The sequence below is a fragment of the Euleptes europaea genome, chromosome 1 (assembly GCF_029931775.1).
Source record: "Euleptes europaea isolate rEulEur1 chromosome 1, rEulEur1.hap1, whole genome shotgun sequence".
Classification (NCBI taxonomy): domain Eukaryota; kingdom Metazoa; phylum Chordata; class Lepidosauria; order Squamata; family Sphaerodactylidae; genus Euleptes; species Euleptes europaea.
Genome location: NC_079312.1, coordinates 116,032,474 through 116,051,169, shown reverse-complemented (window position 1 = coordinate 116,051,169; position 18,696 = coordinate 116,032,474). Strand labels below are relative to the sequence as shown.

Sequence of the window (18,696 nt, the reverse complement as noted above, 5' to 3'; positions counted from 1 at the left end):
ACAGGCAGAGAAGGAGGTTTTGACCTACAGGCCTCTAATAGAAAGTGGTACAGGCCAGGGAGAGCTAGCGTGGTGTAGTGGTTAAGAGCGGTGGTTTGGAGTAGTGGACTCTAATCTGGAGAACTGAGTTTGATTCCCCACTCCTCCACGTGAGCGGCGGACGCTAATCTGGTGAACTGGGTTGATTTCCCCACTCCTACGCATGAAGCCAGCTGGGTGACCTTGGGCTAGTCACAGCTCTCTTAGAGCTCTCTCAGCTCCATCTACCTCACAGGGTGTCTGTTGTGGGGAGGGGAAGGCAATTGTAAGCTGGTTTCATTCTTCCTTAAGTGGTAGAGAAAGTCGGCATATAAAAACCAACTCTTCTTCATAAAATGATAAAGGGGAGGGAAAGATTAAAACCACCAAATATTGTCTTGGGACATTTCATCTTGGCTGGGGACTTGGGTTTGTTCCAGTGCCCAGTCAGAATTATTACCATTTGACTTCAAATTCCAAAACAGATTATGCAGAGATGCTTACTTTTCATATTTATTTTACAGTCTTTGTACTTTTTCAATACAGATATACAACTCTTGTCACACGAGAAGTATACACGGCCCTATGCAGAGATGTCACCCGAGTCATTATGAAGTAAGAGGCGAAACCCTTACTTTGTACCAGCTGTAAACAGCGCTGCTAGGTGAACATCCAGCAATGGAATGACTACTACCTCTACTGTTCTTTTTTTCCTACAAGGAGTGTGTCAATGGAATGTTCCTGAATTCATTCATAAAGTTTTCCTCAACATCCCTCAGGCAATTTGTTCTTTCACTGTGGGCAAGTTTCTTTACAAAGAGTAAAACTAAATCAGAATCTTGGTGGGGCCCAACAACCACAAAACAGTGAGGAGAGGCGTCAAAGCAGCCCTTTTCCCGGAAGTTCCCCTGAAGGCAGCTGACAATTTCCTCAGCTGAGGGACAGAGGGCCTCATCCAGTATGCAGCCGCTCCTCTTCTCCCCTATTTTGGGGGGCAGAGGGCAAGAGGGCAAGGGGAGATAAAGTGCAACCAGAAACCTCATCACAGTAAGAGACAAGGAACGTATAACAGGTAGCTGAACCCATCTTCAGCCTGGATCTTAGACAAGATCCTTCAGTGTCAGGCTCATTCAATACGGAGGGACCACGTGAAGGGCTAGTCTTAAAAGGGCAGAAGTGGAAAAGGATGCGTGAGAATGGGCATCTGGTTGAGAACAACTTTATCCCAGCATATAAATAAGTAGAGCTGCTGTCAGCGAGTCTCTTTAGGAGCCAGAGATCCCCTTAGGACTTCAGTGGAGTCTGCTCAGTCAGGTTACGCACATCTTCCAGGAACTGCTTGGGTGTCAGGATGTGGGATGAGCCTGTGCAGCCGAGAAGGAAAAAAAACACGTGTGGGATTACCATAGGAAGCCATCACAGCCCATGCACATGTGAGCCCTGCTGAATCACTGGCAGTCACACTAAAACCTCTGCAGTAGGTCAAGAAAAAGCAGTCATAATAACCGCACTAGCAGCAGACTGAAGCTCACTGCCAGCACCTACCAAAGTCAGTTTCACTAGCCGCCTCCCACACAAGTGGGCCACTGCTGCGACTGTCAGCGTATCCAAGACAACTCGTTCCTGCCTCAAATACTTTAGGAAGGATACAGCAAGTAAGTTTCTTCTGTGAATTCTGACACAGTCTGGAGCAGATTTTAATTCAACAGCATTAGGGCACACAAGGGAGACGGCAATACCCAACAAAGCTTTGCCTAGAAAGTTGATAAAAGAAGAAGGAAGAAGGAAGAAGAAGGAAGAAGAAGGAAGAGGGAAGAAGAAGAAGAGTTGATTTTTATATGCTGACTTCCTCTACCACTTAAGGAAGAATCAAACGGGCTTACAATCACCTTCCCTTCCCCTTCCCACAATAGACACCCTGTAAGGTAGGTGGGGCTGAGAGAGCTCTAAGAAAACTGTGACTATCCCAAGGTCACCCAGCTGGCTTCATGTGGAGGAGTGGGGAAACCAACCCAGTTCACCAGGTCAGAGTCCGCTGCTCCAAACCACCGCTCTTAACCACTACACCATGCTGGCTCACAAGGTCAAAATAGTTTGCCAGAAACAAGCAGCAGACGTTTTAAGCCAATCCTTCCTTTCGCAGCAAAATAAATACCCCAGGCCAGGTTTGCTTGGTGGATGTACTGCTTTCTCTCTACAGCCATTTCTACAAAGTTATTGTTTAGTCCCAGATAACCTATCTGAATACACAGCCTGATATTGGTGGCATGCATTCTGATCTCTTGACTGAGCTGATCATCCTTCTCTTCAAGTGGCAATTACATGTCCCAACACACACAGCAGTATTTCTTCTTCCTTGACGAGCATTCTCTGAGAGCCAGTGTGATACAGTGGTTAAGAGTGGTGGAGAACCGGGTATGATTCCCCACTCCTCCACATGAAGCCCGTTGGGTGACCTTGGGCCAATCACAGCTCTCTCAGAACTCTCTCAAGCCCCACCTACCTCACAAGGTGTCTATTGTGGGGAGAGGAAGGGAAGGTGATTGTAAAAACAACTCTTCTTCTTTTTCTTGTCTTAAATAGTCCCTACCCTGAAGAGCTAGCTTTGCCTTAGTCATGCCCCCCACTGGCACACTTACCAATCAGAACCTCCCACTTGCCATCAGTGGCCTCCGTGACTTCATAGGCACAGCGCATCTCTGACATGGTAACTCCCCCTACCACGTAGAAAATGAGGCGGGGTCCTGTACGGTACTCGGTTGCTGTCTTGGTCTTGTGCCAGTGACCAAAGCGGGCACTGTGGAAGAGAGATGCACACGTGCATTGGGGACCAGTTTCAAGAAAACTGATAGCTAGAAGCAGTTCAGATAGACACTATTTTCTTCCATCCTGGACCAGCTGCTCCCAGCAAGACTGGCTCCATCATGAGCTTGGTCTTACACACATTACTCCAGTGCATATTAACAGCTTTCAAGGTAGTACTAATTGCACATGCAGAAAGAAATTGGATGTATATACATGCAAACTCTGAGTAAAGCAAGACATTTGCCCCCAATAAAATAAGGGAAGCACAATGACATATATCTGGAGAACATATGAACACATGATGCTGCCTTATACCGAATCAGACCCTTGGTCCATCAAAGTCAGTACTGTTTACTCAGACCGGCAGCGGCTCTCCAGGGTCTCAGGCAGGGGTCACTCACATCACCTACTTGCCTAGTCCCTTTAACTGGCGATACTGGGGATTGAACTTGGGACCTTCTGCATGCCAAGCAGATGCTCTGTTACTGAGCCACGGCCCCTCCCCAAGGAGGCTTTATACCTGCAGGTGTGGATCTATTGCTCTTGAACCTCATACAAAGTTTGATGCAACAGAATGGCCAAATGAAGAGCAGTTCCCTCTAACTTCCTCTTGCAACCATCAACGAAAACCCTTGCAGCCCAGGCCTAGCTGAGCTTCATCATATGCCTCCTTTCTTTGGTGCCTGAGCAGTCAGCCCCACTGTGTACTCTACAGCAGCTCAAAGGTACGACAGCCACTTTCTAGGGTTCATACTTCTTATAACAGGAAAAGATGTTAATAGTGTTTCCCAATAAGGCTTATGGCAATAAACAAGCTGCTTCACATACCATTCCAATCACTTCTTGCATTGGTTCTTAACTGCCCTGTGGCTCAGAAAATGTAATTGTCATGCAGAGGCACCAACTGGTGCATTTTCCCCATTTTCCTCCCCAAAAGGAGATCTAACACCGACAACTGGAACTCAGAGACAAACTCGTGTTGGTGTGTGTGTGTGTTGGTTGTGGTGGGGAGATTATGTGGACAGAATGGAGCGGGTGCAGAGGAGAGCAAAGAGAAGGATCAGAGGCCTGGAGACCAAGCCCTGTGAAGAAAGGTTGCGGGAGTTGGGAATGTTTAGTCTGGAGAAGAGGAGGTTGAGGGGGGACATACCGTATATACTCGGGTATAAGCCGACCTGAGTATAAGCCGACCCCCCCAAATTTGAGGCCAGAAAAGGGAATTTCTTATTGACCCGCGGCCGCCATTTTAGAGCGCAGGGATGATCTCGCCCCTGTCCCAGGTCGCCCTCCCGCCGGCCTCCCGGGCCCTCCTGACCCCCAGGGAAAGGTGCGCGGGCCCGGCGGCAATGGCGGCGGTAAGTTCCCCCCTCCCTCCTCTACCGTATTGACCCGCGTATAAGCCGAGTTCGGCTTTTTCAGCCCTTTTTTTGGGCTGAAAAACTTGGCTTATACACGAGTATAGACGGTAATTGCTCTCTGTAAGTATTTGGAGGGCTGTCACTTAGAGGAGGATAGGGGGCTGTTCCTGTTGGCAGAAGAGGATAGGACTCGCACTAATGGGTTTAAATTGTGGGTGGAAAGGTACCGGGTAGATCTTAGGGAAAAATTTTTACAGTGAGAGTTCTTCAACTGGGGAATCAGCTACCTCGGGAGGTGGTGAGCTCCCCCTCACTGGCAGTCTTTAAGCAGAGGCTAGGCAAGCACTTGTCAGGGATGCTCTAGGCTGATCCTGCATTAAGCAGGGGTTTGGACTAGATGGCCTGTATGGCCCCTTCCAACTCTATGATTCTAAATAAACACCACAAATGGTGACACTTTTGCTCACCTCACAGCAGCCTGAGAGCAGGGGCCCGGGGCAGGGCAAGATACGTAAGGCCACAACTTCTTGTCCAGCTTGTCTTCAATGGCATCCTGTGAGAACACAGAGAACAGATTAGGTTAGCTTCCTACTTAGATGGGAAAAATAAATAAGGCTCCAGAGCTCATTACATCATCCAATGTGGCTTCAAAAAGAGCCAAGGTACAAGGTGAGCCATTCAGCAGTCTGAAGACGAAAAGGCAAGGGAAAAACCAGCTCTTGAACACTGGAACACAGCGTGTTAAGGCTAACCTAGCAACACAGTAGAAAAGAGCAAAAGTCCAGTAGCACCTTAAAGACTAACACAATTTCTGGTAGGGTATGAGCTTTCGTGAGCTGTGGCTCATGAAAGCTCATACTCTACCAGAAATTTTGTTAGTCTTTAAGGTGCTACTGGACTCTTGCTCTTTTCTACTGCTACTGACAGACTAGCACTGGCTACCCACAACACAGAAAAAAAACATATGGCAGATTATGTAAGACATCTTGCACTGCCAGTCAGTTGATTTGCCCTCCATTTCAAGACTTTGTGACTTGCCATTTGCTACCCCCCCAAAAAAATTTTTTTAGGGGTAAAAGTACCCTTGCTCTTTCCTTCTCAAAGCATTGCTCACAGATCAGCATCTAGGAGGTGGGATCATTGCTGTGCTACTCTCGGCTCATTGGCACGTATGCTGGCTCTGTGAACAACCCTAGACTATACGACAACAGAGTAATGCTTTATAATAGGGACTTTCTCGCATTAATCCTGTTGTTGACTTTTTACAGTGGGAGCTTAACATTTCATGCAGCCCTTCACATAGACATGGAGCTGGCTGAGAGGTGGGCGGACGAGAAGCTTCCTTGATTGGATTAATGGTTGGCCTGAAGCCGGGTCAACGGCCTGTCCACAAATCCTCAAGAGGGCGGTTTCAAAATCACCGTCAAGGTCACGCGAGTCCAGGCTAGCAAAGGTGGCAGAAACATTCCATGCCCTGGGATGGAGAGTGGCCATTACACAAGTTAAATCAGATTATATACAGAAGTGTCACCTATGAGAACATTTAAAACAAGGCAATCTCTGATGAGTGCCTGGGAATGGAGGTAAAGGAGACAGCAAGCACCTACTCTAAAGGTAAAAGGTCCCCTGTGCAAGCACTGGGTCATTCCTGACTCATGGGGTGACATCACATCCCGATGTTTTCTAGGCAGACTTTGTTTACGGGGTGGTTTGCCAGTGCCTTTCCCAGTCATCTTCCCTTTACCCCCAGCAAGCTGGGTACTCATTTTACCGACCTTGGAAGGATGGAAGGCTAAGTCAACCTTGAGCCGGCGGGGTGTGCAAAATTTTTTTTGGTAAAATTTAGGTTCGGGTTTATTGGGCCCGATTTTTTCCGGGAAACCCGAAACAAGCCGAATTCCCATACCAGTAACTATGGGAATTCAGTTTATTTTTGGGTTTCCCGAAAGAAATCGGCCCTGGGGAGGCATTTTTTGAGGTAGAGCCCCCAAACTTGCAGGGTAGCTTGCAGGGACTCTCCTTGCAAGAACCCCACGTTTGGTGAAGATTGGGTCGGCGGGGGGGGGTCTGAAGTTATGGGGTTTGGAAGAGGTCGTACCCTCCCACCTCCATACAGAAGCAGGAATGTAAGAATCAGATTCTCTGTTCACTAATGGGCTAATGCTTGTCTATGGAGAAAGGAGGGGGCGACCTCTCCAGAGCCCATAACACTGGGCCCCCTTTGCTTGCTATTGTGGGAATTTCCCATTAGCCGACTTCCACAGGATTGTGTCTTTGTAGCGAAAGTAGGCTAATGGTCAATTCCCATAATGTCAAGCAAAGGTTGGTTTTTTTGCGAATTTCCTGGGGGGGGGCATTTTTTGGGTTAGAGGTCCCAAATTTTCAGGGTAGCTTGCAGGGATTCCTCTTGCACGAACCCCAAAGTTTGGTGAAGATTGGGTTAGGGGGTCCGGTGTTATGGGCTCTGGAGAGGTCACACCTCCCTCCTCCATAGACAAGCATTAGCCAATTAGTGAACAGAGAATCTGACTCTTACCTTCCTGCTTCTGTATGGCAGCAGGAGGGGGCGACCTCTTCCAGACCCCATAACTTCAGACCCCCCGACCCAATCTTCACCAAACTTGGGGTTCTTGCAAGGAGAGTCCCTGCAAGCTACCCTGCAAGTTTGGGGGCTCTACCTCAAAAAATGCCCCCTTAGGAGCTTCGCAAAGCCTTGGGAGAACCCGAAAAAGCCAGATCATTACCCGTTTTTTTCGGGAATAGCCAATTCGGCTTTGGCTTTCCCCCCAGATTTTGCAATTTGGTAAACCTGAAATTTACCAAAATGGCTTTTTTGGGCTTATTTTCGGTTTGAGTTTATCAATATGCACAGCCCTAACCTAGTCAAATGCAATCCACGCTGCTTGAATGGACCAAGAAAGGGCAATACAAGGGACCAGGTGACCTCATTAGAGGAAGGCTGGCCTGCAGTCTCCACTTTAAAGCATTTCATCATGGCTATTAGTAAAAATGGATACTAGTCATGATGCATACCTATTCTCCAGGATCAGAGGAGCATACCTATTATATTAGGTGCTGTGGAACACAGGCAGGACAATGCTGCTGCAGTTGTCTTGTTTGTGGGCTTCCTAGAAGCACCTGGTTAGCCACTGTGTAAACAGACTGCTGGACTTGATGGACCTTGGTCTGCTCCAGAATGGCCTTTCTTATGTTCTTATCTTCCAAGACTACCTGCTTCATCTTCAGTATATTCCATATTTGCACATTGTTCTAGGAGATGGGATCAAATATGTAGCGTTTCATTCATGTTACCCAAGATCTGTGGAATTTAGGGGTCTAAGTACTCGGATAAGGAATTAAAGGCTCAGAGAGTACAGCTGATATGGGAAAGATGTAAAGGAGACCTACAGACTAAGAAGAATCACTAAGTTCTGGTTAAACCAAACACAGACATTTACTGGACCCTTTGGATAAGTATCTGGAACCAAACGATAATTAATTTGTAGTCAGACTAGCCAAGGCACCTATGAAAATCATTTGCTCTAGGAATGTTTGGAAATTTGGGGAACCATCTATTAAATTATAGTTCGGTATGTAACTGCTGGCTAAACATAAGAAAAGCCCTGCTGGATCAAACCAAGGCCCCTCAAGTCCAGCAGTTTGTTCACTCAGTGGCCAACCAGGTGCCTCTAGGAAGCCCACAAACAAGACGACTGAAGCAGCATTATCCTGCCTGTGTTCCTAATACAATAGGCATGCTCCTCTGATCATGGAGAGAATAGGTATGCATCATGACGAGTAGCCATGGATAGCCCTCTCCTCCATGAACATGTCCACTCCCCTTTTAAAGCCTTCCAAGTTGGCAGCCATCACCACATCTTGGGGCAGGGAGTTCCACAACATACATAACCTTGGAACAGCAATCCCCATTGGAGCTAGTGGGGACTGCAGATCTTGCTTAAGCTCTTTCTTTATTTGCATATGTCAAAGTTAGCTTGTCTTGGACAGATGTGGCCAGAGTACATGTAAAAGAGTCAGTTGCAGGAAGATGGCATAACTTATCTTTTGACCTGCCTACTGAAAGCAATAAAAACTCTGTTTTTTGCTATACTTGCCAACGCAGAAGAAGTAAAGCTAGGCACAAATGTGGGTGTCTGCTTCTTCCTTGTTATTGCTGAGAAGACTAAATCTAATCACGTCCTCTACCACTAAAGTGAAAGGCTAGCCACCGTGCAGCTTTCAGATGTTACCATCTATGCCACTGAGGGAGGTAACAAAACATGTTTTGCATAAGCTTGACACTATTGCTAGAATACCGGGCTGCTTTGTTTAATAAACAAGTTTTGATGCATAAATCCAATCAATACCATGCACGGTTTGCCTTGATCTCATTAGGGTGCCGAAAAGAACCTGGGGGCAGAGTGCAGCACAGTGCGATATCCCATTAAACACGAAAGCATTAGTGCACAACGGCCTCATACCATTCTGTTCCCCATACCCGCACAACTGATTTCCTAATGATCATGGGGTGCCCAGATTGGGAAGGGGGAAGAAGAAGAAGAGTTGGTTTTTATATGCCAATGTTCTCTCCCACTTAAGGGAGACTCAAACCGGCTTACAATCACCTTCCCTTCCCCTCCCCACAACAGACACCCTGTGAGGTAGGCAGGGCTGAGAGAACTGTGACTAGCCCAAGGTCACCCAGCTGGCTTTGTGTGTAGGAGTGGGGAAACCAACCCAGTTCACCAGATTAGCCTCCGCCGCTCATGTGGAGGAGTGGGGAAATCAAACCCAATCTAATCTAATCAAACCCAATCTAATCTCCAGATTAGAGTCCACCGCTCCAAACCACCGCTCTTAACCACTACACCACGCTGGCTCTCCAGAGAAAGAAAAAAGAAAGGAGTTCCTTCCTGTGCTCCTGGTTCTGCAGTTGAGAGCCAGCGTGGTATAGTGGTTAAGAGCGGTGGTTTGGAGCAGCGGACTCTGATCTGGAGGACCAGGTTTGATTCCCCACTCCTCCACATGAATGGCAGAGGCTAATCTGGTGAACTGGATTTGTTTCCCCACTCCAACACATGAAGCCAGCTGGGTGACATTGGGCTAGTCACAGCTCTTAGAGCTCTCTCAGCCCCACCTACCTCACAGGGTGTCTGTTGTGGGGAGGGGAAGGGAAGGTGATTGTAAGCTGGTTTGATTCTTCCTTAACTGGGAGATAAAGTCAGCATATAAAAACCAACTCTTCTTCTAATCAAGAATATGACATTTTGTTTTACATACCACAGGGTAAAAGTCCTCTTTGGGTCTTATTATTTCTTATCTTGACACCAATGTTCTGAACCAGCCTCTCACAGTGAACACCCTCTTACATAGCTGCTCTGCCTCTAGAGACAGAAGCTCTTGGCAGTGAACCCTGACGCCTCCGGTGACAGGTGACGCAAGGATAATCTCCCCCTCCCCAAACCTTTCTTCCTCTGGACCCTATTTACCTCCATGACGTCCTTAAGAACAGGGATCCATCGAGAGAGCTGGTAGGTGGGTTCCAACCTCACTTTCCTCACAGGTTTCATTTGCCCACTGTCCTGTGAGGAGAGAATCAGTAACGGGTGAGCAGCACTGGAAGGTGTGTGGAGAGGGACGGGGGGTTGAAGTACAGGAAAATGGAGTAGGAATGTCGAAGGCAGCAAAGAGATTGATGGCTTACCTAACTGGGCCCAGGTGTTCTGGCGAAAGAGAGGTTCAAAAGAGAAAAAGAACACAGAGCAGATTGAGCAAAGAGATAGACCAGCAGTCATAAGGGTACCTGCATCCCTCTCTCAGGGGAATCCATCTTCAATAGAAAACCCAGAAGTTATTTCCCCCCCCATACCTCCAGTACTTTCCATGGCCCCCAAATCACTATACACATTCTACAACCCGGCTCTAATTCCTCAAAAAGCCTTGGTAGAACTACCTAGGTAGCACGAATGATGTGGCGTGTAGATTAAGTACCTCTGGCATGATGGGGGCACCCAGGCAGTGCATGTTGTAGAGGACATCTCTCTCCTGCTGGATGTTGGCATGCTGGATGAGCTTCATAAGGTTCTCCTCATTGATGCCTGTGCCAAGAGAAATACAGCTCAGGATCAGTACTCAAGGATTCTGTACCCAGCCTTGGGTAATCACGGTACGGGCCCCTCTGTTCTTCAGTCCCAAGCCTGGTCCCCCTCCCCTCCCACAATAAATATATGGCATATAAAAATCCAGGATGTGACATGAATTGGTGGGTTCAGGAGGAGTCATATTGATTGATTTATTGTTTATTTTATGTATTTACATTATTTATAGTTTGGCTTTCTCCCAGGGACTCAAGGCGGATTTCACATAGTGAGTCAGTACAATCGACAAAATGGGACATTCAAAGCCCAATGCACTAGGACAGTAGAAGTTTGGAACCACCAGAAAGAGCCGAAGCATAGCATAAGTGTTCACCTGACACATTAAGCAGTACAGAAATTACATAAATAGGATCCTACTTGCAATAAGTTACGCATGGCAGTATAGACCACAGTCCCTAACCATTTATCCAAGCAAGTTTGTAAAACCACTTTGTACTGTTCAACCCTATAACCGGCACAGAAAAGCCCTCTTGAATAGTTCAGTTTAGCATAGTTTCTGGAAAGCCCAGAGAGTGGGATCTTTCCTGACCTCATTGGGCAAACTGTTCCACAAGGAGGGAGCCACAATGGAGAAAGCACGTGTACGCGGAGGTGTTGACTTTGCCCATTTGCAGATTAGCACCTGCAGCAGCCCCTGCTGACTTGAGCGAAGTTGTTGTGCTGGAACATAGGGAGAGAGGCGGTCCACAACTAAGGTGGGCCAAGGCCATGAAGGGCTTTGTATGTTCTGACGAGGGGGGGGGGAAACTCTCCCAAATCACCTACTTCGCTTTACCTCAGACAATTGAGACACCAGAGGCTTTACTCAGTTCAGCAATAAAATAACAGAATTTTATTATATTTCACAGGGTTTAATGCCAATAAAGGTTCTGTTTTCTGTTCTATTTCACAGGGAAAGGTATGGGAGGAAAAACTGGGCCAGGAATACCTCCTTCCCCAGAACTATTCCTCCCCCCAGTGGCTAGAGTAGGGACCCTTCTCCCCAAACTCTGTTTCATCACCCTTCAGGTTTCTACCCCAGTCACACTTGGCACAACCTATCACACTGGAACCCAGAGTAAAAGCCCCCTTCTCTTCCAGCAGCTCTGAGTCTCTTCCCTTTAAGCTCCGCCCACCTACAAACAGCAACTGACAGAAATTAACCCCTAGTCCGTCACATATGCGACAGCCAATACCTTAAACTGAGCTGGGTAACAGATGGGCAGCCAACGGAGAGCCTGCAGAATAGGAGTAATATGCACGCTCTGTCCAGCTCCAGTTATTAGCCAAGCCATGGCATTCTGAACCAGTTGGGAGTTTCTGAGTTGATTTTGAGGGGAGACCAATGTACAGTGCATTACAGTAGTCTAGTCTCAATGTTACTGTGGCTCTTGTGTTAGGAAGATAGTGTCCCTAAGGTCCCCAAAACATACTTGAGCCTAGCCCTGACAACAGGGAGGCACAAGCTAGGAAGGTATATTTTTTGCAGATGGCAAAAACAAGAGGCTACATGAAATCTGCTCTTCCTTTCCTTTACCCCAGTTCCTATAGTTGCTTGGAGGGGAGAAAGTGAACAGAAAATACCATTCTGGAGAAAGACGCAAAGTAGGATAATTCGAATTTTGTCAAATGCTGAAACACTGGGATCCAGGACAATCGGCACAATATTCTTCATGGGATTTTTGACCTTCTCTCCATCCACATCTGTACCTGTGGCTAGGTCCTAGGAAACAGGAATTCCCTCTTTTCAGCTGCTTTAAAGAGCAACAGTTCAAGAGAGTTGCAACAGAGCAACACTTTCACCTCCCAATAAAAGAGCAAAGTATTAACCAAGAGAAGATGGTACATTTGTGTATGCCTGGCCTGAGTACTGAGAGAGCCTTATAGAGCTTTTCCACTACTCCTGCGTGTAGTCTAAAAAGTCCCCTGTGCAAGCACCGGGTCATTACTGATCCATGGAGTAATGCCACATCCCAAAGTTTACTAGGCAGACTTTGTTTATGGGGTGGTTTGCCATTACCTTCCCCAGTTGTCTACACTTGACCCCCAGCAAGCGGGGTACTCATTTTACCGACCTCTGAATGATGGAAGGCTGAGTCAACCTTGAGCCGGCTACCTGAAACCGACTTCTATAAGGATCGAACTCAGGTTGTGAGCAGAGCTTTTGACTGCAGTACTGCAGCTTACCACTCCATGCCACGGGGCTCTTCGGGTGTAGTCTAACCAGGGTTTATTCCACAAATAGTGGCTTAGTCTACCATATATGACAGACCATAGTTTGTTTGCAAACCTTGGTTTGTCTACTGCTTGCTTCCTTTCCCACCGCTCTTAACCACTACACCACGCTGGCTCTCTCCACGCTGGCCCTCTCCTCGCTGGCTGGTGGGAAAGTATTCATGGCTACTAGTAAAAATGAATACTAGTCATGATGCATACCTATTCTCTCCAGGATCAGAGGAGCATGCCTATTATATTAGGTGCTTGGGAACCCAGGCAGGATAATGCTACTGCAGTCGTCTTTTTTGTGGGCTTCCTAGAGGCACTTGGTTGGCCACTGTGTGAACAGACTGCTGGACTTGATGGACCTTGGTCTGATCCAGCATGGCTTTTCTTATGTTCTTATGTTAGATGAGCCATTACTAGCGGAGATAAGGCACAGCTGCTTTGCAGAAGCTGCTTTCACACACATTGGATAATATACTTTCAATGCACTTTAGCAAAAATTTGTAAATGCTTTCTAAAGTCCACTGAAAGTGCACTATCCAATATTTGTGAGAGAAGCCTGCGTGGATGCAGGAGGCTAAGAATACTGGTACTACTGAATAAACTGAGATTTCTATATTTAGATATCATTACAAACCACAGCTAACGAGGCACAAATACTGATCCAGAATCTCAGTTTTGCACCCACAAAACCACCTGAGTTTTTGGGAAGACTGCAGTCAGACATCACATTAAACCAGACATTCATCAAACCATGGTTGGCCTCTTTAACATGCTCACCTGCTCCACACCACAGAGCTTCTCCACAGTGCCCTTGAAGGTATTCATACAGTCCTCTGCCAGATGCAGATGTGTGGAATACTACAGCACGGAGAAGAAAGGTACATAAACAGGTTAGTTAATTCAGCCACCATCTTAAGCGATTCTTCCCTCTCCTTCACAGGCAAGCTATTTGCTCAGGTGCAGCAGATCCTCTAAAGCAGGGGTGTCAAACATACGGCCCGGGGGCCGGATCCGGCCCCTTGAGAGCTCTTATCCAGCCCATGAGCCAGCCGAGGCCGCCACCTCCGCCAGTCCCCATGTGGGCTGGTGAGCCCACTGTGAGCTCGCCAGCTACGGCAGCCACTCCCCACCACTCTTGTTCTGGGCTGGCAAGCCCGTTGCAGGTTCACCAGCTGAGGCAGCCAACACCCACCCACCCCGCTCCCAATCTGGACTGGCAAGGCATGTCCTTGCCCAACCAAGTGACATTTATGTCATATCCGGCCTTTGTAACAAATGAGTTTGAAACTCCTTTCTAAAGAGCAAACAGCAGCAAAGCTGAATTTGAGGAGGTCCCTACAGAAGTCACAGGGCTGTTATCTACTACAAAACAAACAAAACAATTCTTCACCAAGACAACCCAAATTCTACAAATTTGTTTATTTGCATATTGATTCTCCTTCTTCTACTCAGGGGTTAAAGCGAGGCGTAAAGCTGGGCAATGAAGCATCAGGCACGGGAAAATCCTAGTGAGCTCCCTAGATGACTTTGGAGATGTTGTCCACACACTCTCAAGCCCATCTATGCATCCACAAGGGCTAGAGTCGCCAGAAGAAAAGGTTCTCAATATGTTTTGATTCTTCTGCTCTTGGGCACGGTCAGGCAGCCTGATCCTCTGTGAGTGCGTGACACTTGGCAAAATAACTCAAAAGAGGTCTGCGTGCAGAGAAGCACTGGTGGTCCCTCTATTCAGAAATTCCTCAGGGTCGGTAATGCCCACAAGCAAACTTGTGCTAAAGATTGCCCTGTGGGATAGGTTGCCAATTACTACAGGGAAGAAACTGTGGAGCTGGAATGGAAGGGGGCCAGGGCATCATAGCAATATGCTGATCTCCTGTGCTTGCTAATGCTGAACTTGCTGAAATAAGGATTTTCCCGCAGGTTCCCAAGATGATGTCTTCAGACTCCTCCCTTTCACATTAGTTAGCCCCTTCATGAGCCATGCTGCAGAACAGTATGCAGTCCTCTCCCAGCTGCCTCACGGAAGGCAGAAGCAGCTTCTCTCTCTCCTGCAATTCCACATTTAGCTCAGAAAAGAATAAGTAGCCCATAATCAAGCCCCAGTTTCATGACCACTTTACCTTGTTGAGCTCTTTCTGATACTGGGGCATCTTCTTCAGGATCTGCGATAAGTCCTTGATATTGGCCTAAGGTGGGTATCGAAAAGGCAGTAAGGGCAACAGAAATTACCCCCAAAGCAGTGACAGTAACAGATTTCAGATCACCAGTTTTTTTCATATCCCAAAGACCTGAGGCTAGAGGCATCTATCTCAGTGAAGTTTGCCCTAGCCCAAAATCCCTGGAACATCTGGAAACTCTAAAGATGCTCCATAAGACTGAATGCAGGGACTTTAAGCAATGAAGGTCCCTATCCAACAGTGTCTGGTCAGCTACTCCGACAGCATACTCACTTACAGGCCAAAATGCACATTATGTGTGACATGAGTTGAGTCGTGAGTACCTGACTCTCAGTCCACACAATCACACAGGGACTACCCTTTAAAAACCTCTCCATTGCTGCAGGTGGCTCCAAACTGTGTCAGGCAGAAGGAGGGGGTTAATGCTTCTCTCCCAACTGTGATGGAGCCAGAAGAAGGGACAAACACCCTCGCCCCTTGGCCATTTACGCCAGCAAAAATGGCATGGCAGGGAAGCCCGAAGGCCTTCCTTCCCCCTTGCAACTTTTGGAGCCATATACAGTGATGGAGCGGTTTTTTAAAAAAAAACCTTGCATGAATGTGTGACTAACAGCGTATTCCTGAGATCTAAGGGCGAAAGCCCTTAGGAAGGCGCTGCGGAAGCGTCAGGCCCCCCCGCGCTGGTGTCCGGGCAGCTAATGCTGGCGTTAGTGGCCCAAATGCCCGTGGGAAGGCCCGGACGCTAGTCACGGGGCGCTGCCATGCCAGCACTGGCCTGGGATGCCGACAGAGCCTTCTGCCAGCGTCCGAACGCCATCAAAGACTGCGCCACTGTCCCGGGGCCTTCTGACGCCGGGCTGGGGGCAGGGCCGCGTTTAGGCGCCCTCCAAAGCCCTTTCAGCCCAGGAATGCCCCTTTTTATTTTTGGCAAGATACACCACCTTTTAGGTGGCCGAAACCTTTTTGGGGCCGAAACCTCCTTTGGAGGCAGTGCAGCGCAGGCATTCGTCTCAGGAATGCACTGTAAGAGTCAGTTCAGGCAACTGTGACCCTCCTCATGTCATACATAACACATAGCACTGATTTCTCATTGATGGTCCAGAGAATGAGATGAAGATATGTAACACTGTTCTTATGTTGAAACTTAAAGACTTGTTACATAAGCTGACTGAAAAGACATTGATTGGGAATCATACATAAGCTTCTTGGATTTCCATGGAAGAATAATAATAGTCACAGATCTAGAAAACTTACCTTGTCCGTGGTGAGTCTCTTGCTCTCACAAAAGGTACGTAGGAGCTCAGTCACTTTCCTGTGGAAGGAAGTTACATTAGGAAAAGCTAAAGCCCAACAGAACACATCACAACGATGGGACTCAGCCTCTGCAATAAAGGGCGGAGTTCCATGTGGCTCATGAAGGCTAGGGCTCCCAGCAGCTCACAGGGCATCAACACTAGAAGTGGTGGGGGAAAGGCTTCTTTCTTTTAAACCTGATCTTTAACTAAAGCAGCCCTGAGAAGTGGAGCTACCAGCTACAGGAAAGGCCAACTCAGACACATCCAGGATGGTCAGAACTGAAGGTCTGTGTGCATGCATGTGCGAAGAGGGACAAGTGCTCACTTGGATACATCAGCAATGTGCATGTGTCGAAGCTGCATCCATAGGTCATCGTCCTCATCCAGAAGCACCACTTTTTCCCGTGCATCGCTGATACCCGTAGATTCGTATCTGAGGGATGGAGAAGAAGCCACAACAGAAGGCTAGATAATACATACACACAAACACACTTGCTGTTTCAGTGTGATGGCAGCCCTCTCCTCCATATACCCTTCTCGTGCCTCCCCCCTTCAAGTCTCTCACCTGTAAGTGTCCTGCTCAATGTTAAGCAGGTCATAGGCCATGGCCTGGAAAGTAAGCTCATGCAGAAGAGGAGATACTACATCATAGCTCCGATCCACAATCAGGAGCTGAGAGCGAGATTTGTCAGGGCCCTGAGAAGAGTGACAAAAAGAGGTGGAGGAGACGTTAGCCGGTCCATCACTACTGTATGCTTACATAAGAACATAAGAAAAGCCATGCTGGGTCACACAAAGGCCCATCAAGTCCAGCAGTGTGTTCACACAGTGGCCAACCAGGTGCCTCTAGGAAGCCCACAAACAAGATGACTGCAGCATTATCCTGCCTGTGTTCCACAGCACCTAATATAACAGGCATGCTCTTCTGATCCTGGAGAGAATAGGTGTGCATCACGACTAGTATTCATTTTGACTAGTAGTCATGAATATCCCTCTCCTCCATGAACATGTCCACTCCCCTCTTAAAGCCTTCCAAGTTGGCAGCCATCAACACATCCACTTCCTAGCCAAGTTCATTCTTAGGACCGCAGCCTCATGGGAATTGTTTTTGTTTTGGCACCTCCCCTCCCCATCCATGGCCAACTGGGAGTAGGCGGCGAAGGGGGCTCCAGCTTCCGTCAAAGCAGTCAACCCTCCCTCAACTCAGCCTGGCCAGCAGCTGCCTATACCCTGCAGCATAGCTTCATACACAGATAGGGCTGCTTCTTCCCCAGGTCATAGCAAAGACAAAGGCAAGGAGACAAACTTCAGTCACCCCCTCCCTTCCACAACTAGGCTGCTTTATTAGCTACCAGCTGCATGCAATCTCTCCAACATGCAGGAACAGTCAGAAATGCAATTATTCAAAAGTACAAAATCCTTTCCCATTTGACAGCACACAAATCCCATTAATGCAGAGATGACTCAGTAACTCGGGACACGTCAGCCTGCCCAAGCTACAGGGGAAAAGAGCCAGTTGCTGGTTGCCCATTCTTCAACATTAGTTTACAAAAGCCCCTTTGACAAAGGGGAAACCCCATCATTAGCCCTTTTAGGAGACCCATGCATGGCCCATGGATGAGGCTAACATGTAAGATGGGGAGTAGTCCCAGTGTCAAGATAATGCTGCCTTAAAGAGGGAAACAGGGAACAATGGTGGTGGTGTGTGTGTGGGGGGCACACAAACTGGCAGCTGGTGAAAGGTCCAGTTCATGAAACCTTTTATTCTATAAAAAGAACAGCGGTAGGTTGTTTCCCTCCCCTCCCAGTGTGACTCCTATACATGTTAGGCTTTTTCAATCATAGCACTAAGCTTCTATTTCCAAGCCATGTGCAAAGCTGGCCAGAGTAAGGAAGAAATCACACTTACATAAGAACAATTCCCATGAGGCTGCGATCCTAAAAATGAACTTGGCTAGGAAGTGGATGAGTTGGGGTTTGCGCTAGAGTGCAATGCCCTTTTCAGCCAGTAGGTAGCAGTACAAATACAGAAGTATCTTTTGGAAAACAAATGCTATTCTCAGGTGAAACGGGAAGAAGACGAGTTGGTTTTTATATGCTGTCTTTCTCTACCACTTAAGGAAGACTCAAACCGGCTTACAATCACTTCCCCTTCCCCTCCCCACAACAGACACCCTGTGAGGTAGGTGGGACTGAGAGAGCTGTGACTAGCCCAAGGTCACCCAGCTGGCTTCATGTGTAGGAGTAGGGAAACAAATCCAGTTCACCAGATTAGCATTCGCTGCTCACGTGGAGGAGTGGGGAATCAAAAACGGTTCTTCGGATCAGAGTCCACCGCTCCAAACCACCACTCTTAACCACTACACCATGCTTTTAGCTTTTCACACATGAATTGAAAAAACGACAGCTGGGACGGCGTTTTGATTCCTCAGATGACAGCCTCCTGACTATACCCCCTTCTCAGGCGAACGTATTAGAATCATAGAGTTGGAAGGGACCACCAGGTTCATCTGGTCCAACCGCCTGCACAATACACGCATTTCACAACTACCTCCCCCCCACACTCCCAGTGACCTCAACTCCATGCCCAGAAGATGGCCAAGATGCCCTCCCTCTCATCATCTGCCTAAGTTCATAGAATCAGCATTGCTGACAGCTCAGCAATGTTCTGCGTCAGTGT

At 47.7% G+C, this 18,696-nt stretch overlaps 1 protein-coding gene across 1 annotated transcript in view; it reads right to left on the bottom strand.

Annotated features, from left to right (window-relative positions):
- Positions 1-1,221: 1,221 nt before the first annotated feature.
- The window catches only part of STXBP2 (syntaxin binding protein 2), a 49,228-nt gene continuing 31,753 nt past the window's right edge, over positions 1,222-18,696 (bottom strand). Inside the window, exons 9-19 of the mRNA XM_056851414.1 lie at positions 16,582-16,712; positions 16,342-16,449; positions 15,976-16,033; positions 14,665-14,730; positions 13,322-13,402; positions 11,903-12,041; positions 10,173-10,279; positions 9,671-9,763; positions 4,649-4,734; positions 2,658-2,815; positions 1,222-1,382 (exon numbers count right to left, since the gene is read on the bottom strand). Coding sequence (XP_056707392.1) covers positions 1,303-1,382; positions 2,658-2,815; positions 4,649-4,734; positions 9,671-9,763; positions 10,173-10,279; positions 11,903-12,041; positions 13,322-13,402; positions 14,665-14,730; positions 15,976-16,033; positions 16,342-16,449; positions 16,582-16,712 — 1,107 coding nt within the window. The 3' untranslated portion in view covers positions 1,222-1,302. The remainder of the gene's footprint in view (positions 1,383-2,657; positions 2,816-4,648; positions 4,735-9,670; positions 9,764-10,172; positions 10,280-11,902; positions 12,042-13,321; positions 13,403-14,664; positions 14,731-15,975; positions 16,034-16,341; positions 16,450-16,581; positions 16,713-18,696) is intronic.